Source organism: Protopterus annectens, chromosome 10.part0 (assembly GCF_019279795.1).
Source record: "Protopterus annectens isolate FY-2018-M chromosome 10.part0, PAN1.0, whole genome shotgun sequence".
NCBI classification, from domain to species: Eukaryota; Metazoa; Chordata; order Ceratodontiformes; family Protopteridae; genus Protopterus; species Protopterus annectens.
In genome coordinates, this window is record NC_056744.1 from 105,547,987 (window position 1) to 105,574,548 (window position 26,562).

The 26,562-nt window shown below is 38.5% G+C and overlaps 1 protein-coding gene across 1 annotated transcript in view; it reads right to left on the reverse strand.

Annotated features, from left to right (window-relative positions):
• Positions 1-26,562, reverse strand: part of LOC122812984 (E3 ubiquitin-protein ligase rnf213-alpha-like) — a 1,982,151-nt gene that overhangs the window by 579,139 nt on the left and 1,376,450 nt on the right. Inside the window, 1 exon segment of the mRNA XM_044085079.1 lies at positions 5,633-5,732. Within this exon segment, the coding sequence (XP_043941014.1) occupies positions 5,633-5,732 (100 nt within the window).

A 26,562-nucleotide genomic window follows, 5' to 3' on the forward strand; every position in this document is an offset into this window, starting at 1 on the left:
AGCAATCCAAGGGATGTGCTTGGTTTCCTGCTTCTTCTTTACAGGATCTCAGCTTTGACTAGCCTAGGCTCTGAGCCATTCCTAGACTTAATAAGAGTACCTGGCATGGCTTCCCTAGGGCCTTCAGAAATAATCAGTCATAGTTCCCCCTCAACATCCACAGCTGATGTTTGCAAAGCCTCAGGGGACATGCAAGAAGTTGGTTCTGCGCTGGCCTCCAATAAGAAAACTGGAAACTAGCATCAGTATCAGACAGTCTTCAAGGTCTTCACTCACCTCAAGAGAGACGTCCAGCAGAGGCTGGATAGCAGTAGCTTCAGACAGAGACTTCTTCTGGCTTTGGTATTGGCTTTTACTTCAGAAAAATAGTTGACAAACAGGAGCGGTCCCAGCACAGAAACATGGGGTACACCACTAGTGACTGGTCTTTTTGTGGAGGGAATTTCCCCTATCTTCATTTCCAGAGTCCTAGTTGTGAGCCAGATGGTAATCCAGCAGATGACATAGTGGTTTATTCCTAGGTTATTTAGCTTCTCTACTGTACCTGAGTAGTTGTATTTTTGTAGATGACCAGCTTCATAGATGCTAATCCAGCTAATGAGGAACATCAAGTTCAAAAAAGCTTGTAAACGTCTTATTTAAAATCACTTTAAAAAGCAATAAAATATCTGTAATTCAGTCTACTTTTACCAAAAGAATAAGTCTTAGTAAAAAGAGATGCACAGCATTTATATCTTTCGCTAGTTTAAAGTCTGATTTCAAAGACAGGTGAGTGCCGCTGCAAAATCCAAAATTTCATTTTTTTCTTTTGCTTTCCATGAGTATTTATACACAGCTTAGAGATAACATTAAACCAAGATTTAAATTGTTAAAAAAATTGTAAAAACTTCATTGATTAATTAAGAAAACAAAGACAATTGGACTTAGATTCCATGACATTCCAGCATAAAATGTTACAGTAATTAGCAACAATTATGACTGGTCTAATGGGCAATTTGGGTATCTACCATTGGTCTGTGTTTTCAGCCAGTTACTGTAGTGTGTTAGTATGAATCAAGGCAATGGTTGGAAGTAATCTCATGTGGGACTTTTGGACAATGGTATTAAGGATAGAAGAGTGATAGGTGAAAGGGTGACTAATGAAAATGGCCTGTAAGCTGGGTATATGACTATGGTTAGCCAATAGTCTTTGAATTATATGCATTGGAGCAGGGCTTTGGTGGGAACATATCTAACCTTACATCAGAAGGAATCTATGTGGTAATTGGCTGAAGCCTGTCGAATTGCCGGTTAGTGACGTGGGTTATTTTAATTCGTCAGAATGGCTGTGCGTGGGAAAAAAGTAAATCACTAGGAGGGCCCTGATTAGTGGAGAACTGTGGTGACGATCGTGTCCCTAATTGGACGGATAGGGCAAAGTGCGGGAAGTTAGCTGTCCAATCGAAAATAGGTTATGCCTGATGAGAACATCATAGATTACCTTCTTACTTATGCACTACAATCATGTACAGCTGTTTATACATTCTTGCAGCTAGTTACTCATGCCATGCCATTTGCGCTGGGATCCATATTTTTCGTGGGTCATCCACATATCAGCATGGCTGTGAGCAGGTATAACTCCACTAACTGAAACAAGAACACTATATGGCAACATAACATAACTGCAGATATTTAAGTGTGTCACTGCTGCAGTCATAACGTATGACAACCAGAGTCCCTTTCTGCTTGATGGCTCATTTTCTTGTTGGACAAACTTTTGCATTTCCTCCTTGGCCTGTTCTGTATCAAAAAATGACTTTGATCCTCCAGGTAAAAATATTCTGAAGACAAACCGATACAGCATCTTGAATCTCACACCTGCCTCTCAACATTCCCTGATTACTGGAATAAATTTGTTTCTCTTCTGCCTGGGGTACATTGAATAATCACTTTCTACAAACACTGCTGTCTCCCATGCCCTTTTAAGCAGTTTTACTGGTAAGTTTGCACCTTTACTAATACAGGTCTTGGCTGCTTTCTCATGGCCATATTTGCAGCATACACAAATTGTGACCTTTCAGTTAACAGTTCCTGGAATACCAGTTCAGTTGCTTCTTTGTGCCTTCAAAAATGAATACAGTCTGTTCCTTCTAGTTTGTATAGTACAGCAGAAAAGCTAAGATTTTTTAAAAGTGCTCTTTCCTCTAACTCTACCAGTTTTTGAAACATCTCTTCTTGAACAATCTCATACTCATCCAGCCTTTTCTTCATTTCGACCTCTAATTTTTGCAGGTTTATCAGCTAATCTGAGTATCTGCTTAAAGCTTCTTTCATTTTTTTCCAGCCTTTTGTTATTTGAGTTGATACACTCCTTCAGTGTTTCATTTAATTTAATAATCTCTGAGCCTATTTGACTTATTTTTCCTCTAAATTACTGGAAGCCATCTCTTGTACCAAAGCTGGAGCTTGAACTTCTTTTTTGCAGAACAGCTGCAGGGCTCTTCCCAGTCTGTATTTTTTCTTCACGTCTTCTAGTTGATTGCCTTTCAGACTCTGTTAGTTTCTTCTTTGCAGGCATTCAGGTGGCGTACTTACTACTCAGTAACCGAATTTTAATCATGTTGACAATATCTCTGGTTGCAGTTTCTCAGTTTCTGTTTTCACACCGGGAGTGCTAAAGTTAAACTGTTGATCAGTATGCAGCCATCTTGGAAGGAAGTCCCCCAGGACACAAAATCTTGATCTGTGATGTGGTTCTTATACAAAAACTTGTCAGGATCCTGAACCCTATAAAAATCTAACAGGCATTTAAGGAGTTGGGCTTTGGGAATCTAGCACAAATAATGATTCTTGAAAAACATCCAAAAGATCTTCCTGATCTGAAGGAAAAGCCATTGATTTGGGGGTCCATGCCCCAAAAGTCTCACTTATATCTTCTGGGAATAATAGGTCTCATGAGACTGGCACTTGAACTATTCTCTCATGACTGACAAAGCACACAAACTGACGTCCTCTGGTGGGGAATCAGAGGCCAAAGTGTCCTCAATATAATGGTTACAGCTTAGAGGGGGGAAGCTGAGACCTATCTATAGTCCAGTTCCTCCAAGTAAGAGTCTTTCTCAGTGAGGAGACTTCATCTTTCCCTTGGAAAGAGGGACTCCAAAGAAGGAGGACTATTCTGAATATGTCTGTAGACTACACAGATACTGGTAGAAACCCTGAACCAACAAAACTTAGTACTGGGAGACAGGCTGTCTGGGACAATTGAGGGAGGTCACCAAGAACCAAATGTCTATGCATAATGAGTGCTTTATGGGTCTCATGTGGAAAAACAGCCACTAAGGGACTGGGAATTATAAAAGACATCCATATATTATAGTTTAAGGGTGCTTATATCTTCTTGGACAATAAATGTAGGGATTTCACATCCCATTTATTAATAATCAAATGTCATTCCAAAATGGACATTAGGGGGCATTTGATTAGGACTGTAGTGCCTAGTCTTTAGTCTGTGGAGACATGCAAGGGGCAGAAACCATGACAGCCTCCTGAGGGGTGATATCAGAGGTCTCGGGGTAGTACGCATCAGGACAAGGGTCTCGGCACAGCTGGAATCCATTGAATTAATGGTCTGTGATGAACTCAGAAATTCAAGGGTCTGCCTTTTTTCTCTGTATGGCACACTTCTGTTTTTCTATCTGGGATGGAAGCCTTTGCTACCATGCTGCTGCTAGCACTGCAGATGACTTTAAAAGAGCTGTCATCCTCTGGCCTGCATAACTGGCGGTTCTTCCTTCCTTCTCTTTAAAGTCTTTGGACAAAACGTTTGGAGGATATTAAAGCCTACTACATCATGCTTTGGACCTATACATAAAACACACTGGACATAAAAGCCTTTAAGAGATACCTGTCACTTACAAGCATTACCCAGTGGCTTTCTCAGGAGCAGACACATTTCTACACCTCTGTGTCTGGAAGTCAATTTCCTGGATGTCTACTTAATATTGTTTACAGAAGAGAACAGGACCTAGACTGGAGCCTTGGGGAGCACTACAGTAGAGAATGCCAGGTTCAAAGTAGTGTGTACTCCCAACTACTAGAAAGGTACTATCCACAAAATAACATTTTAATCATGAATCTAGCCCATTACCAAAACTGTCTTTCTTTACTTTGGATAGTTGTGGGGAGTGGCCAACAGATACAAATTATTTTTTTAGGTTCACAACAAACCATCTGGAAGACCCTTATTCATACTGCCATAAATGGAATCTGTTAGATTATAGATAGCTGTCACTGTGGTGAACACACTTCTAAGACTTCTTCATCAAGCTCTTTCAGAAACACTTTCTGGTTTTTGTCCCTCAACGTAGTTTGCTGCTGGAACTGATTCTAAGGTACTCTGGTTATTTAAATGAATACTATTATGCTAGATAACAGTTATAGCTGAGCTGAGAACCAACTAGTAAAAAAAAAAATAATACTGATACAACATGCAGTTCGACTCGTCTACTGAGTGAGGTAGCAAACCTATAGCACACACAAGCACATGCCCAGCCATGAACCCACACATAAACTAACTCAAACACCAAACAAAACTCAGCTATACTTCCACCACAAAACAATGTAGATAGGCACATACAACACACATTTTTAACACTGGGGCAAGCCCTTCTAGCGCCATAAAAGTCATGGCTCCACCTTCATGGTCCCACTGCCCCTAATGCACCGCAGCTATTTCTCACATCTTTCAAATACTCCATAGCAGCCCACATATATTCTCGTAACATCATTCTCCAGATAAAAAGCATACTGTCATAACTACATTCTCATGCCGCCACATACACACAAACACTTTTACAATCTCATGCTTCTGACAAAACAAACACTGTCATACCTACAGTCGCCTGACCATTTAATTCAACAAACACAAATTGCAACTCATATCCACAAGCATTTCTAATCAATGCACATCCTCTGTAACACTCATACCAACACACAGCACCATATATTCAACTACTCACTCAATATCACCAACACACACACACACACACACACACACACACACACACAAAGTCTGCATGCTTTGAATCACTCTCTCCAGTACATATCATGTATATAAAAACACTACAAATATGCTCCCACACAGAAACACACACTCCTTATATGGAACATGACTATCATACATATATACATATGGGCACCCTCCTACACACACACACACACACACACACACACACACACACACACACACACACACACACACACACACACACTACACACATACATGTATCAATGCAGCAGACCTAGCAGTTGTCTTTTATAGTAAATATATAAGAAAGAAGCAGATCTACCATTGTGATGACACATTCCTGCTGAGTAAGCAAATTCTATAAAAATGCTCTTTCAATAAGTGGATACCGAGAATGTGGCCATTGACAAGAAGGTTAATGACAATAAGGGTGACGATTATTCATCTTTAAAATCTCACAAGTGTGGACTACATCATTTTTATAGGAATTCTGATTAACTTTGAAAGCATATGGCTGAGGCAACAAGTACAATTCTGTCCTATGAAAAACAGTTTTCTTACACTAGGTGCATGGCTAAAGCAAAATTAGTTTATAGCTCTATAGCTCAGTGCTTTCCCCCTTACCTGTAGTGCATTAACAGTTTCAATAGCACAGAGCGGATAACAGGATTGGTGTCCATGCACTCTGCGAACGGGGTCAGATTCCTTGTTCTGTACTGCTTACCTAGAAATATAAGTAAATAAATAACCTTACAAACATGACAGTGCTTAACTAAAGATTATAAACAGTATAACTGCAATGAGGACATTCTTGTTTTTTAACATCCTTTTCCACGCAAAGGATTCCAACATGGGTTCAGCAGAATTACCCTTAGAGGGGGAACACTTTGTATTCACTTTAGAAGATGGATAAGCAATAGTGACCCGCACTCTTTAAAACAAAGCTGTTTCTTTTTATAACATAATACCTGAATATGGTCCACTATGTAGAAAGATGGGAGTCTTGACTGGGATCCAGGAGAACCAGATTCAGGTAGTGAGCCCAGACACAGAAGGAACCAGACACTGACAATGCACTGAATGAACAGTGGCTCTCCCTTCTTGGGAAGGAGGGTGTAGGATTTTTCCACCACTACAGCTCCCTGTATCAAGGGCTTCAGAATGCGTTTCCTGCAGATGTATGTACAACACTTCAAACAGAAGGGGTGATAGGCATACAAGTGTGGTGGAACATGCATACAGCACTGCATGCTTGTCTTTCTGGGAGTAAAGTAATCCATCCCTGTCCAAGTTCACTTCCTAATGCTTTAAATAAAAATCCTTCCCCAGTTCTGAATGATGCCCACCTCCCATCTTACACATTCTATGAAAGAATGATGGAAAGTTAGTGTGGAAGTTAGAGCCACCTAAATAATAACAATAATAATAATAATAATAATAATAAAAAGAATGATAATAATGACAACAATAGTACTACTACTAACAATAATAATAAATTGTCATGCATAAAACACTGTGGATATTTTAACAACTGCCAATAATTATGAAACATTGAAAAAGTGGTGCTACAGGCAGACTGACCCTGAGACTCTGGCCAGAAGCTCAAAGACAATAACATATACATTCTCATCACATTAGCTAATCTTAGACAGGATCCTCCATGATGGCTCCTGTGACTCAGTTCATCCTTCCTACCAATCACTGCTCAGGAAACTTGGTCTCTGGGAGCATATTCCAAGTGCCAATGTAGGGCATGACATAACGCACTAAATATATAACCACTCCTAATGCCAGAGCCTGTCAATTTATCTCTTGGCCACTTGTAAGCATCTTCTTGCAAAAAAACAAAATAAAAATGCTGATCTTAAAAATACACTGCTAGCAAGAAATATGCAAATATGCATTTGCCCAGTGTACAGGGAACTCCAACAGCTGAGGCAGGGCAGAAGGGGCTGCCACACACAAAGAGACAGTGAGAAGACACCTTTGATATATCAAGACAGATCTCCTGATGGATCAACTGATAAGGTAACAACACATCTGTTATATCTAACACCAGTGAATGTAATAAATGGGTCTTATGGCAGAGCTGAATCCTGAACTGTAAACGTTACTGGACAGTCAAGGAGCAAGAGTTACCAAGATGAGTCCTGAAGTACAGATGTGCCAAAGGAAGCTGACTCCTGAAGTCAAAGCTGGGACAGTAACATTTGGTTAATGTTTGTATAAAAAAACATACACCCATGGTACAGTTATCTGCAAAAAGATATTCCTGAATCAAACACAGGAAGCAGGCACTCTCCAAATGAAGTAGACTCTGACTTCAGCATTTTCCACATGGTGCTTAGCTACCTGATGGAAAAGGAATTGCAGTTGGCAATTTACTTGGACAGTGTTTGTTTGGCAGGTGCAAGCTCATCCTCCTAGAGTAAAGACGAATAACTGTTCAGACTTCTTAACCTCAATGCACTTGTTTCAAATAAAACCTGAGCAGATGGTGCACATCCAGAGTGTGAAGAGCTGATTATCATCGGCTTTCAGCATTATCAAAGAAAACTATGAGATGAATTAAGTATCTCTCTAATGAAGTGTGACAACTGATAATGTCAGTCCTGACACTTTGAATATCAAAGTGTAATAATTACCATTCTGTACTCCCCTAATACTCCAGTTACTTATATGTAACATTTTATTTTGATAACACCAGAAACAGGATTAACTAAAATTCAGCACTTATTCAGCTCCCAAATTGTTTTATCCAAGGCTGCAAAGTATATGCTGAAAAGTATAATCTCGCCATCAGAAAAATGTTCATGTACAGAGTTCTCCACCCTTCAAGTAAAAGATCCCAATATAAAGCCATCTTCTGATCCAGCTAATATGAATTTGTTGCAAGTCCCAAATGAACCTGTTATCACCCAGAACATCCCACTCCAGTCCAGATTACAGAGTTTCTTTACAGCTTTCCAATCTACCAGTTTGAGACAACCTTCCTTCCTGGGAGATGCTCTCCAGGCATGAGCAATCACCTCTGACTGAGGCACAGTGACAGTCTCCACTTCAACTACAGTGTACCACTACACAGGACAGTAAGCCTTCCCCTTAATGCTGTAGTGTAGCTGCCATGGCTTAGAAAACACTTTTTTTCTGAAAGAACAAATCACGTAACAGGTCTTGTAACGACCCATTAACCCAACATGAAGAAATTCTCCTCTACATAAAACATACAACTACCTGACTGCTTTTGAAGAAACAGTGTTATTCACATAATACATACATTACCCAATGGCATTAGCAATGTTTTAAAACCAAGGCAGTCAGTCAGAATTGTAGCTTTTTTTTACTATGCAACCACAAAGGCAGAATATCTCAACCCTGGATCAACAACAGCTGGAAAAAAAACAGGACAAGTAGTGACCATAAAGCCAAGGTTCCCCTGAGGAATATAGGGATGAATAAATCCAAGTCCAGCAGTCTTGCAGCACAATAAACAAATTTTATTAAGCGCTTTTGTCTCGATTAATACCGAGACTTCATCAGAATAAAAAACACACAAAGGACTCAAGCTTAAATATGTTTAACCAATTAATCACATAATTAATCAATTAACTATTTAAAAATTCTTAAAAAGACATTCACATTATATACAAAATTCATCTGGTCAATGCCTTAAATTTTAATGTGATTAACTGGTTACACATATTTAAGCTTGAGTCCTTTTTGTGTTTATTCTGACGACGTCTTGGTATTAACCGAGACAAAAGTGCTTAATAAAATGTGTTTATTGTGCTGCAAGACTGCTGGACTTGGATTTATACATCCCTATTCATCCCTATATTCCTCATGGGAACCTTGGCTTTACAGTCACTACTTGTCCTGTTTTTTTCAGCTTTTTTTACTATTTTAACATCACATTCAGCAATTCAGTACCTCAAAATATGACAGCACCCTACCTCTGAAATCAGTGTACCTCAGACTAGGAATACAACTCTGAAATACTGCAATCTCAGAAGTAGTATGTATCTTCCTGTATTGTACTTCAACTCTCATAGTCCCAAGGACTTGAATTATGATTCTCAGATTTTCAAAGGGCACCTAAACTGATTAGCTCAGACTTCGGGAAGAAATGTGGTTTACTCCTAAGAGGCACTCAAACACTGTGAAAAACCCAACATATGAAGGTCAGAAGCTCCATGATGACATGAACAAAGGTAATGGCCACCAGGAAAATAATTTTCTAGTAAATGAATTTTGGCACATCCAAGTTAGAAGGCTCAGTGGCAGATGTCTTAATGAAGTCCGGTTCCCACAGACAGCAGAGATTTTCAGAGGAGGATGATGATACAGCGCTTCTTCAAGTAACAAGTTGACTATCTAGAGCTGGGCCACAATCCTGTCCTTTATAAGGTCATGATGGACAGAAATAGCTTAACACATGCACCATGACAATGAATACTGAGACCCGTACTGAACAACTGTCTGAGATACTTGTAAGATGACCAAATGGACCAGTATGAGATATGGCTCAACATGTGGAGCACTATGAGATATGGCTCCATACATGGAGCAGTACTGGATATGGCTCCACATGTGCAGCAGTATGATATATGGCATTACATGTGGAGCAGTATGGCGTATGGCTCCACATGTGGAGCAGTAGGGAATATGGCTCCATATGTCCTGCTGAGTGAATGTTTACCTAGCAGCTTCAGTAAGCTCTGTTATCCCAGGCAGGCTATCTAATGGGATGAAGGGACTTACAAAAGAAGGCAGGTCCTGAGTGGAGTCAACTGCTGCCTCAACCATAAGGGTAGACTTAGCTTGGACCAGCAGAGTTTCCTCTACTGCCAGAAACCTGAGTGGTTGAAACTAAATCCTTCTTATTAGAAGTAATGAGACTGAGTTTTTTTTTTAATATCTTACAATAACAGCTAACCATATGTAATGTTCCAAAGCCCCGCTTTATTCTCCTGAATCAAAAACTATGACTACCCACCATGACCCCTGGACTAGGGCTACCAGTTTTCTCCTATATGTCACATGAAAACATTTATCCTTTGCAGCATGGGGGCTGAGAGGGGGAAGATCATGACTTCCTGATATGATGCCGTCTAGGTTTCCATTTTTTTTTTTTTTTGTGTTGCCTTATACTTTTTCTACATACCTCAATCAGAATGCACAATGAAGGTAATGTGATGCTTGTGTTCATGTTTGCATACATTCCACCTCCAACGCAGATAATCCTCCTGTATCCCCTGACTGCTATACCAAGAAAAAATTCTTGGTCTCCACTGGGGAACATAGCCAGGAAGAAAAAAATATATACTAATTCAAAAAAGAACACATGAATGCCATTCAGTCCTCTTCTCAATACTAAGGATAGATGTCGTCTGAAAGAACACACCATAACAGAACTAATAACATCAAACTGCATATAGAGAAAGACGCACAAAAAATGTTTTAGCAAGTGACAGTTCCTCTTGTGTCATCATGTGAGAGACTTTGTCTATCCCACGACCACCTCAGTAAATATATTAACTCTGCGGTTGCACAAATGTGGGGAAAGGGTAAATACCTTTCAGCACAAAACTAGTCCCTGTATGCATTTTGTACCACTTCATTTTAACAAAAAAAAAGAACGCAAACTGCATCTGCAGTTCTACAATATTTACATATAAAAGATATCAGGATTAACAGATTACTAAACAGAAACAACAAATAAAAAATAAATACAAACTCTGAAATTCAAGTTTCAACTGCACTAGTTTCAATAACATAGATGATAAACTTAAATACTCCATACCCCTATCAGTTTTCAGATATCTGGTCTGCTAATCAAACATGAATCACCAGAGTTATAGATAAGAACTCTTTTAATTTGTGCCAATAAGCCCTCTAAAAATGAGTTTTTTCCTGTCCTTTGTAATGATGTGTACACATCACAGGAAGGACAGGAAGAAAACACATCCTCTGCCACTCCTTCTTGCTTTGATGCAAACACCAGAAAAGGTGTTGGGCATCACTCTCCCAAGATGTGGAGATATCGATCTATGGAGTGACCTCTTTCAGAAGACTTAGGCCATCCATGGTCTCTAGCCTTGCAGCACTAGGAAAGTACTGAAGTCCTGGCTCAGAGTGTCTGCTAGCTTGTTCACACCTCCTGGGATGTGAACTGCTGAGAGAGAGAGCAATGCTACTGTCTGTGGCTCCGTACCACATGAACAAACATCACTTCCAATACAGAGTGGATATCACCTTGGGGACAGTTTTGTCTCAAAGGTTATCTATAGAGCCTGTCTATAGCTCCACCTAGATGATGTGCAGCCCTGTCTTCAGGAGGACCATAATGCTTAAGTGTGAGGGAAATAAGATGGACACCCAACTCTACATCCATCATCAAAGCTTGTGACAGCATTTAGGGCAGGAATGAAAGACTTGCAAAAATGTTGCTGGGAACATTTTTCCATTCCAAGACTTTGCAACAAAGATTTGATGCAAGGAGAAGGTCCAGGAGTACAAGCTGTTTATGTGGCCACTAGCACTTCACAACCTACTGCATCATCAAAGAGATCACTCCAAGATAATAAACAACAAGAAAGTGTGACGTTTTAGTAGATATTATACAAAAAGTAACACACAAGCCAACAAAGTAATAAGAAATTAAAGAATAAACGTCCATGTTTTATTTGAAGTAAATTTTCTAAAGCAAATACTGATACAAATTAATAGCAAGTCCAGCAACTGAAAAGTATCTGTAGAATGTGGATCTCAGTGATTATACCCTGATATCCAGAAGAAGAGAAATCAGTTAAGCGCTTCTGTAGTGCAAGACTCAGTCTTAACAATTCTTAAGTACCCCCACCCCTGCTTTATTTGTTAAGATTGGGTATCACACTAGGAGGCTAAATCTGCCAGTACTGACCAGCAAACAACAGTGGCAGAATTTAAAACAGATTTGTTTTTCCTTCTGTTTGTGTCGATAATGTGTTGGCAACTTTCTGTAACATAAGAGAACGTGTTACTGCCTTTCTCACAGTACTAACTGCTTTATGGCTTTCAAAGCTTGTAAAACACTTTTTTCTGTAATTAGTAGTACCAGTAATCTACCTGTAATGGACTAGATAAAGCTCCATGCACTACAAGGAATTACGGTCGGGTCTCCAATAATAACTCATTTTTATGTGTTCTTGACATGGATGTCAAGATTCAGCTCTTGAGGTTTCACTCTGGAGGTGAATTTCTTAGCATTCATGTCTCAAACACATAATAAGCCAGTTATGATCAGTGACCCACTCATAATCCCCTACATTACTGCTTAAGTTGGTTAATAGGCTCAACAATCAAACAAAATGAAGTCTAATTAGCAAGGGTCATTATGGGTGGTTAGTAAATGAATGAAACACTGAAGTGATGCCACAGTTACATATCCAGCTGTTACTGAGATAAGAGGCCAGAAGCAATTTAAAGTCCATTTATAAGGAAGGAACTTACTTTACTAATGGAGATAGAAAACAATAAGGTACTAAATTCATTGACAGACACTGGAATATGGACTATTTGGTGACACGACTGTCTAGGGCCCCATAGGAAGGACCGCTAGTTAACAAGTTTTGCTAGGGAATGTCAGTTTTTGTTGAAAGGAGTTTCTGAGTCAAGCATGGCTGTGTACAAGGAGGATATGGTTGTATTCAAGCCAGCTATGATCATGCAGAGAAAGACAGTGGTATGTGTACTATACCCAGAAGCAATAGATGACCCTGTTTTAGCATGTTCCAGTTTGCTCTAAAGTGGAAGTCGTGCTCAACCACAGTTAAATGGAGAAAATTCATATGTTGATCCTAAATGTTTATGTGGCAAAAGGGCATTTATCATGTCCAGTGACAATATCCTGTTCTCTTCATCATCAAGGGCACCACATACTCTGTCTGAAGATGCTGAGGTCCAACATTAAATGGGGAAGAGGCAAAAAGAGAGCTCCAAGTGCTGCTTCAAATATGGTACATCCTCCATATCCACTTTAAGCAGAACAGCATAGTCTTGTCCCACTAGCTCTAATAAGATGAACTGATCTCTCAGTAGGATTCTTTTTCAGGTTCTCCATGCTGTGGCAAACTAAGAGAGCTGCAACCCCCATGACAGACCCAGACCAGAGGCATAGTGCTACAGTAAGATGGATAGAGTAGTTATCTTGGGGAACTTGATCAAAAATGGACACAGCATGACTGTGTGAGTTAAGCAGCATCCACAGGTGGTGAGGAGGCTTTTCCCTGTTTGGAACTGGTTAGGTCTGAAATAGGAAAGTGTGGGGGGGGGGGGTCATACAAGTTTTCCAAAGTCTTGAGGACTTGCTTCATTGTCATCAGTATTTCTCCCTAATGCTGGGTATTTAGGGTACTGTTTCTGAGCTCTTCCTTGACAGCTTTAGCCAAGCCATCCTGCACAGACACATGCTTGAACCTGTGGCCTTGGCAGAAGCATCACAGTTGTTAAAACTGCAGTTATGCTACATGAAAACCTATCTTAGAAGCCACAGACAATACAACATCTTCCTTGAGAATAGCAGTAGGGAGCTTTCCAGTTTTTCCAAAGCCTCATCTACTATGAAACATGATGAAATGATCATATGAGCCCAGTGTGGCACAGGAATACATTTTCTTATCACAACTATCTAATTACTTCCATTTCCTGTTTGGTACTGGGGTGTAAATTGCTGTGGTCTCTGAAGTCCATGCTGGATTGAAGAAATCACACAGGAGTCAGCACAAGGATGCCTGGTGATGGCCTCACTCCATCCAGCTATGGACTTGTAAAGGCTGCCTATCTTTTTGGAGTAGAAGTAATGCCATGGTGTCTCCAAACTCTCTAAACATCTTTCATGGCAGCTAGCTCCATGGAATATAAAACCATGGGCTCATCTGCCTTCTACTGTAGATATACAGTTAGACAATTTTGGCTAAAAAGAATGGAAGGACCTGAAGCTGATTCACATCAAATCTCTGGAACCTTAAACCATTCCCAAAGAAGGAGTCACATTAGAGAGGGGCTGGAAGGGAGAAAGAGGAAGTGTGCTTGATAGATTCATGTTCTAACAATGAGTCTCCCATACACAGCACTCCAAAGCCTCAGAAATAACATCAACTATACTAAACAATGACTTATACCAAAAAAGAAAAAAATATCCAGCATTTTCCTTTATGATGGGAGGAGAGTCCATGTCTCTCACACACCCTTAAATGTAAATATATTTACTACAAAGGTCACCCAACCTCAGAAGAAAGAGAATACCTATTTCCCTTTTAAGCTCCTGGACTTCAAAATTCATATATCACCAATGTTGAAGGCTGCTGCACTTGATATTTTTTAATAAAACTTCATTCTCTCAAAGTATGAAGTTTCATTGATTGTACTACCATCACTGCCATTCTTTCCACCTCCAAGTCTTCAAACTCCTTATATGAACTTGATACACAGCCAGTCCCATGATCCTCTTTACCTCCATAGGTGAGTATGCACATGACCTTAAGCAGAGGCAAGCATGTGACTGGCACATGCTCTGTGCTGGAAGGCATGAATCCTCATAAGCACAAATGTAGCAAAGGCGTTGCATAGGGAAGAAGTCCTACATGTGGCTCAACAATGGAATTAGTTCATTCTTCCAAAGGTTGCAATTCCATACCCAAGACTCAAGCTTATACAAAACATCACAAATATGCTTGATGTCTAGGCCCTCAGCAATGGATGACCCAAAATTCTTCTCTCAACCCTGTCTGGTTTAGGAGTAAGTCCTATGAAGGGAGTAACTGACCTTGAGTAACCCCGATCTCTAAACAGGAGGCTGGTCAACCAGAAGGACCTGTTTATCAACTGGGGGATGGGTAACAACAGCATCTTGGGATTCCTCACCAAAGGTGGGTAGCAGGGATTCACCTCTTATGGGTCCAAATCAGTCACCTCCAAACAGGAGAAATTATGGGAGTTTGAGTCCTAATTTGTCAAATATAAGCTCAGTACCTGCAGGATATGAAGGTCAATATGGAAATGGATTAACCTCCAGGAGGGCTAATTTACAGCCTACCCTTTGAGGTTTGGTCCTTATGGTGATGTCCTGACTGTCTGGGATTGTGCAATGCCAGCCCTCATGCAAGCATATCACAGAAGCTGCCATCTTTCTAGTTGCAAAGTGAGTGAGAAGCTTTTCTCTTCAATGCCACTGAGTGGAAAGTTTGGCTTTCTGGCATTTATGGTAAGGCTTGACGTATTTCTCTCTTCCAAGATAGTACACCGATTCTGGGTGGGTCTTAGCTGAATAATTTGATGGACACATGGTCTCTCTGTTAAATTATATACAGGCACTAAACACAAACTTACCAATGAAAATTGTGATCATCTGGCATGTCCCTATGGCACAAAGGGATGAAACAAAGATGATTAATGTTCAGTTAGAGGTAGATGGATCAGGCGAGGAAAGTAAAGGAGTATGCAGACAAAGCCAGCTCTCCCATTCTGGGGAAAAGGATTCTAGCCTGTCTCACTGCACCATTGATACCAACAGAATGCAGGCATACCACCTGCAGCAATGAGCTTAGCTAGATGATATGATGCAGTAAGAGTTGGTATGAGTGGATGCCGTTGTGCAACTCACAAGCCACCACAGGGAGAAGTTTTACAGGATGGAGTCCTGATTCCCAGCAGATGAATGAAGGCTCCTGCTCCCAGTTTGCTTGTCCCTCCTACCACAGGAATGAATGGTCCTGTAAGGGCCTTCACCTCTGGAGATTAAATGGCTCAGTTGCATGACCGGGGATAGGACTAGATGGCTAGAAAAAAAAAGTGAATACCAAACAGTGCAAACAACAAAGAAAATAAGGGCTCTGGGGTGAGACACCCCTATGCAGTTGATGCACGATATTAAGGCATGCAATGGCACTGAATGCGCAGACCCCCAGAATGGGATCTCCCAGGAAAGTTTCCTGAATGTTGACCAGTAAAAAGGATAACCCCAATGACATACCCTTCCAGTATGAGCCTCAGCATTATCAGTCTAAGACTTAACTAAAAATCATAAATCTTGACCTCAAATCCTGTGCAGGAATAATTATGAACTCCGTCATTTGGAAGGGTACACTTAGTAAAATACAGAGGGTCACCCATGTATAAAAGCATTCCCTTATCCGGAGTCCAGTGTATCTCCTCCCTCATGGCACCTCAGCTCTGTTCCACATGACAATGAAGTACAGCACTGCTTCCAGATTTTGGCATGCGTATTAAGTACACAGAAAGGATGTCACATACAGTAAGACACTGGGTATGGATTTATGGCAGATATACATTTCACACCTGTACACACGGAAAGTAGAAAGTTAGAATTATAATGATGTGCATCTGTTACCTTCATTTTCTTGTACTTGTATATTAATATGAATTGCTGAGGTTCAACCAACTGTGCAATCATTCAGCATTAATATTATTTGTAGAACCATCCAAAAAAAAGTGTTCCAACTCCAAAAAAGTGTTCCAACAACTGGGCGGAGGATAACACTAATGTAAATGCCAACTGCAAATTAGTTGTACAAATTATTTGTTATTTAGTAGTTCATTACTAATTAGTAGGCCAGCTGCCTTAATAGGCAATTGTGAGCCTAGCCAATCCCCTCCAAAGGTAAGAATCAAACACTATACCTTGTGTCTATGAATCAGACACTTTAACTATTATACCAACCCCCAACCAAAGGTTGCTATGCCAAAACCCAAGATTGAACCAGAGACCTTTAGATCATCAATCTAACATTTTCCCAACTGAGCTATTTTGGCTTAATTTAAGTTATAATTAAAATTACATTGTACCACTGTTTGTATTCTACTGTGTTTCACCTAAAGACTGTCCCCAAGTATCTAATCCTACTATCCCTTGAATTAAAATAAATACATTCAAATATTTAAATACACCTAAACATACCTAGTTACCTACTGTAGTGTTTCCCTAGCAACAGTGAAGGCACCTCAGCCTCACTTCTGCATGAAGCACAATCTGATCACTTTTTTCATAGAGTAAACAATATGGCCCCATTACATTTTCATAGGAACGGCCATATCCATATCCCACTGTACAGTGCTTCCCACTCTGCAAGGAAGCAGCAACTATTTATCCTTTACCCTATTAGCCTGTTAGCCTGACCTGTGCTGGTAAAAAACAGAAAACACACACACATACAAATAGATCACTGGCTGTTTGTTGCCAAAACATCTACCCTTTGCTGTTATTTTAACTATATCCAATTTACACTGTCTTTGTTCACAACAGATACATATAACAGGAAGTTCCTGGCCAAAATGACAGAATGATCATCCCTCAGAGATTAAGCACAACAGTTTATAATGGCAGGTTCTCACTCTGAGCATTCTTCCTGTAGCTTCAAGTACTCTGGGGTAGTCCGGGAAACAGGAATATTGCCTGAGCTGATCTGTAAACTCATTCTGCTGCCTACAAACAGTCCAGCATTCATGTATCTATGCTGTCCAAATTTAGCAATGCCTTTGCAGGCCTGTTACCCCAAAACATGTCCTAGAAAGCAGAGTTGCAAAAACTTACATGCCAGATCACCTGATGTAATTAATACCGAACTTTGCTCTTTTATGCAGTGTTTCACAACTGCACTTTCTGAGATATTTAACACCATCTGACTGACAGTTATCAATTTATTTATTTGTTTATTTATTTGACATTTGTTGACCGGGAGTGTCTGACTGAGCAGAAGCCCTTTTTCAGTGGAGGCCCAGGGAGCAAAGCTCCCCAAGAATATTGATAATGAGTTACAGACAAGCAAACAATCTAAACAGTACATAAAGTGAGTAAAATAAAGGAAAAGTACAACAGTCTAAGGAGTACATAAAGTGAGTAAAATAAAGGAAAAGTACAACAGTCTACAGAGTACATAAAGTGAGTAAAATAAAGGAAAAGTACAACAGTCTAAGGAGTACATAAAGTGAGTAAAATAAAGGAAAAGTACAACAGTCTAAGGAGTACATAAAGTGAGTAAAATAAAGGAAAAGTACAACAGTCTAAGGAGTACATAAAGTGAGTAAAATAAAGGAAAAGTACAACAGTCTAAGGAGTACATAAAGTGAGTAAAATAAAGGAAAAGTACAACAGTCTAAGGAGTACATAAAGTGAGTAAAATAAAGGAAAAGTACAACAGTCTAAGGAGTACATAAAGTGAGTACAATAAAGGAAAAGTACAACAGTCTAAGGAGTACATAAAGTGAGTAAAATAAAGGAAAAGTACAACAGTCTAAGGAGTACATAAAGTGAGTAAAATAAAGGAAAAGTACAACAGTCTAAGGAGTACATAAAGTGAGTAAAATAAAGGAAAAGTACAACAGTCTAAGGAGTACATAAAGTGAGTAAAATAAAGGAAAAGTACAACAGTCTAAGGAGTACATAAAATGAGTAAAATAAAGGAAAAGTACAACAGTCTAAGGAGTACATAAAGTGAGTAAAATAAAGGAAAAGTACAACAGTCTAAGGAGTACATAAAATGAGTACAATAAAGGAAAAGTACAACAGTCTAAGGAGTACATAAAGTGAGTAAAATAAAGGAAAACTACAACAGTCTAAGGAGTACATAAAGTGAGTAAAATAAAGGAAAAGTACAACAGTCTAAGGAGTACATAAAGTGAGTAAAATAAAGGAAAAGTACAACAGTCTAAGGAGTACATAAAATGAGTACAATAAAGGAAAAGTACAACAGTCTAAGGAGTACATAAAGTGAGTAAAATAAAGGAAAAGTACAACAGTCTAAGGAGTACATAAAATGAGTACAATAAAGGAAAAGTACAACAGTCTAAGGAGTACATAAAGTGAGTAAAATAAAGGAAAAGTACAACAGTCTATGGAGTACATAAAGTGAGTAAAATAAAGGAAAAGTACAACAGTCTAAGGAGTACATAAAGTGAGTAAAATAAAGGAAAAGTACAACAGTCTAAGGAGTACATAAAGTGAGTAAAATAAAGGAAAAGTACAACAGTCTAAGGAGTACATAAAGTGAGTAAAATAAAGGAAAAGTACAACAGTCTAAGGAGTACATAAAGTGAGTAAAATAAAGGAAAAGTACAACAGTCTAAGGAGTACATAAAGTGAGTAAAATAAAGGAAAAGTACAACAGTCTAAGGAGTACATAAAGTGAGTAAAATAAAGGAAAAGTACAACAGTCTAAGGAGTACATAAAGTGAGTAAAATAAAGGAAAAGTACAACAGTCTAAGGAGTACATAAAGTGAGTAAAATAAAGGAAAAGTACAACAGTCTAAGGAGTACATAAAGTGAGTAAAATAAAGGAAAAGTACAACAGTCTAAGGAGTACATAAAGTGAGTAAAATAAAGGAAAAGTACAACAGTCTAAGGAGTACATAAAGTGAGTAAAATAAAGGAAAAGTACAACAGTCTAAGGAGTACATAAAGTGAGTAAAATAAAGGAAAAGTACAACAGTCTAAGGAGTACATAAAGTGAGTAAAATAAAGGAAAAGTACAACAGTCTAAGGAGTACATAAAATGAGTACAATAAAGGAAAAGTACAACAGTCTAAGGAGTACATAAAGTGAGTAAAATAAAGGAAAAGTACAACAGTCTAAGGAGTACATAAAATGAGTACAATAAAGGAAAAGTACAACAGTCTAAGGAGTACATAAAGTGAGTAAAATAAAGGAAAAGTACAACAGTCTAAGGAGTACATAAAGTGAGTACAATAAAGGAAAAGTACAACAGTCTAAGGAGTACATAAAGTGAGTAAAATAAAGGAAAAGTACAACAGTCTAAGAAGTACATAAAGTGAGTACAATAAAGGAAAAGTACAACAGTCTAAGGAGTACATAAAGTGAGTACAATAAAGGAAAAGTACAACAGCCTAAGGAGTACATAAAGTGAGTACAATAAAGGAAAAGTACAACAGTCTAAGGAGTACATAAAGTGAGTAAAATAAAGGAAAGGTACAACAGTCTAAGGAGTACATAAAGTGAGTAAAATAAAGGAAAAGTACAACAGTCTAAGGAGTACATAAAGTGAGTACAATAAAGGAAAAGTACAACAGTCTAAGGAGTACATAAAGTGAGTACAATAAAGGAAAAGTACAACAGTCTAAGGAGTACATAAAGTGAGTACAATAAAGTAAATTACACATTACAAGCTTGGTTTATCAGTCCACTATATAACATGTAAAATGTCAGTCATTAAGACAAGTAACAGATGCCACTGTTTTTGTAGATATTGTGACTCACTCCATTTAAAATTATGGTGAGTGTCATGTGTCAATGCCTGTGCCAACATGTAGCTAAACCATGTTGCCTAGAGCATGTAACATATTCAGAAAAGTGATGGCTAAACTCAGATATAACAGTGTTACAAGACAACTGCTATACTTCATTACAACTAGCAGGCTGAATAACCCCAATAATTATGTAGGAAGTGACATATACAACTTATCAGATTAGTATGGTGGCTACTACCAGCTGTTAGTATGTTATGTAGTATATTCTGCACTGCTCAGTCAGTCTGGCTACTAAAATACTTCAGTTACTCTGGTTATCAAGCTAAATTCCTCAGGTCAGTACAATGGCAAATGACGGTCCTTACGGAGATGTAGCATGACACACTACTCAGATGAGAATGTCAGCTAACCTCAGTTATGTGATGTGGAATCTAAGTAAGGTAGCTAATCCAGTTGCTGCTGTGGAACATGACATATGACACTGCTAAGGCTGAACTGTCAACACTGCTCTGGTACATGGCTCATGCTGGTCAGTCTAGTAGAGTGGATAAACCAAGCCACTGCAGCAATTTGTGGTTTGTGTCACTGGCCAGGCCTTTATGCTGCCTAACATCATTCACTACTGTGGGACATGCTACCATTCAAGACATACTGTGACTAATCCCTGCTATATGGCAAGGTTCATTGTTCAGGCCAATATGTTGGCTAAGGACAGTCATTAATGCACCACATGGCACACTGCATTACTACATTCAGCATAATTGTTCTTCCACTCATTACTAAGTAAAGAGGCATGTGCTACTGCTCAGGTCAGTAAAGCAACTAAATGCAGTCAGTACTGCAGTACATATCATGTGGGAATGCATACTCTGGCACAGTGGCTAATATGCTAACACCAATCAATACAGATACACAGCATGTACCACGTCCTGCATCAACACAGTGTTTAACACCAGCTATAACCACTGTACATATGTGCCACTTCTTGTGACACCATTGTGGTTAATATTGCTTGGGAGGAGCAACACATCTAGAGTGAAGTTTATGCGGTCAGCAGTTGTACTGAAAATAGGTCAGTTAGAAGATTAGCAAGGTTAGTGTCTGCACTAATTAATTCAATGTGACAAATCCAGTTTTAATAAATGCAGTTTAAAGCTACCAATTGGACAGTGTAATTTTAAATAATGTATATGAATACCTGAAGAGTAAACTAAGGGCAAGTGATATTTCTGATTATAATAAAAATATGGTAATTTGTACATCAATGTTAGTATCCTGAAATTGTGTTGAGTAATTTGGGTGCTTGTTATGCTAAGCTACACTTCAGCCATTTCAGAAGTTACAGTATAGCCCATCCCTTATTTAAAGCTATCTGACTAAACTAAAGTAGTTGAAGACCTACACCAACTACTACAAAGCAAATCATAACTATGGAAATGATTCCTTTGTGCTGGGGTGTAAGATGTGAATTGCCCAGACATAGTAAAGCCTTATTAAGTTTAATGCAAAATCAAAACCAGCTGTATTTAAAGTATCATATATTGTAAAAGAGATAAACATATAGAAATGTGAGAAAATGGACGGAGAGATTTATATGGGAATAAATGGAATTTGTGGGAACAACATATGCAAAATGATATTCAGGAGGAAGTGAGATTTAAGGGAAGGAAAAAAGTGAGCAATTTATGTAATGTTGAACTACATGAGAGTTGTTATAAAGACAGAAAACATGTAGTGTACAGTGTGTGTAAATGAAAATATGTTCACATGGTTAGTGTTCTTTTCTATAAATGTATGTGAGCCTGTCTTAAGTGATAGTTTAATATTGGTCTACAAAAAAATTCATAAAATTTCTGACATACTTCTAACAAACCTTTATAGGATCTTAGTTGTTGTTTTTTTGTTATAGGCTCCCTAAACTTCTCAACAAACCTTTCTACTTTCTAAGTCATTGTGCTAAAAACTTTGTGTTCTAGAGTTGCTATCAAAATAGTTGCTTACCAGCAACTTTTCTAAAATAATTTGCATTGTATCCAACTTGCTATTTATCCCTTTTGAAGAAATATTTATCTATCCTAATAATTCTGAAATAATTTCCAATACCAGTTTCCTAAATTCCTTTCTCTTAAACAGATAAATGGGAAAGTGCCAATAACTTTTTTGACTTCATTATTCATCATCATTATCTTAGTTTTTTTACTGATATATGATCTGAAATAGTTACTGGATGCATGCCTAAGCTTTCAATTAAATTACTCATGTTTCTGTGCTCCAGTCTAAGCCAGTTTTTGTGCCTTGGGGAATAATACATAAATTCTGAGTTCCTACAACTGAATTCACAACTTCTATACTAATCATTCTCATATATGTCATCAGAAATCTACTCGGTTTCCAGTCCCCACTCATGAATAATCTTCCGTGCTGAAAGCTGATTATTTCTCCTAAAATTCTCTTTAATGCCACAACAGCAGTTTTAGGTGGAATATAGATGCATGCCAGTGTAAACATCTGCTCCTGCCAGCCCTTATTGCTAAAAAGCTACCATTATCTTTGTTCTACAGCTATCATTACTTACGCCCTTCTAACAGTCAGTATCATTACTCCTTTTAGTCTGTCCCTGATATTCTGCTGAACCTCCACATTGAAATCCTTTCATTGTCAAATTCACACGTTCATTTTTATCCAAATGCATTTCCTGCAAAATTTCTATTTGCACCCTACACTTTAAAAACATTAAAAATATATAAATGTTGTGCATCTAAAAATAAAAAAATGCCAAAAAGTCATAATATAACAACACATCTAAAAATATAAATAAGAGTAAACAAGTGCCTGATTTAAGTAAAAAATGCAACTATGTACACCATTTACAACTTAAAGAACAGATAATAACTAAAACCATGTGATTACAACAGATATTTACCAAATAAGAGTAAGGGAGAAAAAGAACGAAAAATAACTAATAGAAATAATTTGAAGTTGATCCTTGATTAGAAATTTATACTTGTTATTTTTTTAAACAAGAAAACATCTTTATTAAATTATCATTTATCACATAGGCAATCATACATTTACATAAATGAAACAAATATTGACATAATTTTAGTTGCAAACATTATACATCACTTAAAATCAACCCAGTCATTATCAGCCAAACATTACATAGTTCATTCAAACCCTGCCTTCTTTTAAACCTCGTTCCTCTTCTGCATGTATTATTCCCACAATTCCCATTTTTCCTATGTAATTTGCTCCTACCCTTTTCTAAAGATCCCAATTCCAGTTGCTTTATCTCTGTTACTATATTCACTACTTCTAGTACATTTTGTTTAGATGTTGATTTCCATTTTTAATAATTGCTTTTTTGGCAGCCAAAATAATTAGACTCAGCAAGACCTTACTATGTCTAGGCAATTCCGATTCTGTATCAAGGTTCAGAAAAATCATGTCCCTAGATACACCAATTTGCTCACCCAGTATCTCTGATAGAGCAGTCTGCAGGGAATATTTAAAGTCTGCCAACTAATTATACTCCCAGAAACATCCTACCTCTTTCTTTCCCATCACTCCTCCAACATTTGCTATCTACCTTAGCAAAAATCTCTGAAGTCTACTTTGGGTATAAAAATACCTATGTAAATGTTTCCAAGCAAAAATCCTAAATAGTCTAGATTTACTTGCATATTTGGGAGACATACATACATCCCCATTGTTTCTTTGTGAACTGCTTATCCAATCTCTCTTCCCAATCCTTTCTAACCTCCTTTGATTGATTCTTACTAGCTATCATGCAATATTTTATATGCTCTACTAATTATTCCTTTTTTAACAGCATCTTCTATTACAGATTCTACTAAAAAGTCTATCAGTGCTGATCTTTCATTTAGGATCCCCACTATTTCTTTCTCTTTGCCTACAGTCTGATATCAATCCTTGTTAGGGAAGGTAATCTCTGATCTGCAGTCCATATAAATTATTGGTCTCTTCCCATTCTACTACCTTTCCCTCTCTAGTTATTTGATCCCAATACCTTGGTTCCTTTGCCAGTTTTCTCCAATAAATTCAACCCCCTTCTAGCCTACTGTCTGTATCCTAATTGCAGTCATCCCTATCGGGAGAATCACCTTTCTCCTTTCCCATGTTCTTAGAGTACTTTCTGCTACTTTATGAATATAATATTCTGTATTATTATTGTTATTCTCCTTAAAGATCTGCATCCAAAATCCCAGTCTCTCCTTGTTTCTTGAGCTTTCCCCATTTCATCATTATCCCTTTCCACTTTGAATTATAGATTTCTGCTTGAACTATGTACACCAGCCTTAACTGTGTTGCTCTGAAATACTCCTTCAAATTGGGTAATCCCAATCCACCTTATTCTATTGGAAGAATCTGCTTACTCAGCTTGACTCTTGCCATCTTCTCCTCCCAGATAAAGTCCTTCAGCTCTTTATTAATTGCTTTCCACAGCTTCTCCTCTGGTTGATAAAAATATGCCTGACCTATGTATAAGACTAAAGGGACTAGAAACATTTTAACTACTTGTATCTTACTATCCATAGGCATAAAACAGAGCTTCCAGTTTCTCACTTTTTGTATTATCTTTTGCTTAGTCTCTTCCCATATATCCTTAGCTGTCACACTAGAATAATTTTTAATCCATACACCTACGTAGTTCATTAAATCATATCCCCATAAATAATGGATATTGAGTGGGTACATAATTTCAGCTATTGCTTTTGTTTTAGCTTCATTAATTTTGTATCCCAAAAAGATTTGAAACAGTTTTAAAATGCTCCACAACACTGTAATGTCCTTTTCCAGTTTTATCAGGTACAAAATAATATCATCTACAAATAGAGACACCTTTTCTGGAATACAGTACCAACTACATGCTTGAATTTCTGTGTCCCTTGTTTTATTTGCCAATGGTTCTAAATATAAGGCAAATATCAAAAAGATCCATCAAACCCAGCATCATTGAGTCCTATTTCAATACTAAACCATGATTACAATGTGTTCATGTCTATAATGGCTAAAAGAATGACAAATGTATTGCCAAAATTGACAGATATGGATCAATGGAGTTTGTGGAGGGAAGGCAAACATTTGACAACATTAACAGAACAGTGGTGATCCAGAGGGGAAGCAGAATGTAAGAAAATACCATTGTTGCTGGTGGATCTTGATGCAGTGAAAGCATTTGACAGAGTAGGCTGGGACTTTATGAGCAGGGCAATGGAAGCATTTGCATTTCCTAAAAAAATTATAAAGGTTGATTGGGAAGCTATGTGATGAATTGGAGGAGAAGGTTGGAATGGATGGGGTCCTCTCTGATGATTTCTTCTTGGACAGAAAAGCCGGTCAGGGGTGCTCTCTTTCTTCTTTGTTATTTGCCTTTTATTTAGAGCCACTGGTGAGGAGGGTGAGGGACTCAGAGATTCAAGGATATGGTTGGTGTGGTGGTCGGGAACAGATGGCTCTATCTGCAGACAATGTTGTTTTATACCTGAAAGGACTGGAGGGAGACATTGCAGTGTTGTGGAACATTTTGAGACAGTTTTTGGTCTTTTTGGGATATGAAGTTGATGAAGCTAAAGCAAGGGTAGTGGCAGTGGATTGTGTGCCCACACATGAACTGATTCAGCAATATTCGTATTTGTGGGTACATAGTGGGGTGAATTATTTGGGAGTATGGGTTCGAATTGATTCTGGTGTGGAGGCTAGGGATGTCTGGGAGAAGACTAGACAAAGGATGCTACGGAGGCTGAGAAAATGGAGGCTTTGTTGTGTGGCTGTGGATAGCAGGATACAAGTGGTCAAGGTGTTTTTGGTCCCTTTGGTCTTGTACATAGCTTAGGAGTGTTTTTGTCAACCAGAGGAGAGATTGTGGATAGCAATTAATAAAGAGTTGGAGGACTTTGTCTGGGAGGGGGGATGATGTGAGTTGTGTGGGATGGACCAGTTCTTCCAGTAGAACAGGGGGGATTGGGATTGCTCAATTTGGGAGGAGGTGTCCTGGAGCTGCACAGTTGGGGCTGTTATGCATAGCATGGGTAGAAAACTGTAATTCAGGGTGGAGAGGGGATGATGTTTAAATTGGGGAGGCTCGGGAGATGGATAGAGCCTGGGATTTTGGATGCAGGCCTTTGGGGAGAACGATAATAAACATGCAGAGTACTGTATCCATGGAGTAGTAGGGGGTGTTCTGGGAGCAGAGCCATCACAGGAGTGGAGAGGGGGTATTCTGCCAATGGGGATGACTGAAAGTGGGGACAGAGACAGAGGGTAGGAGGGT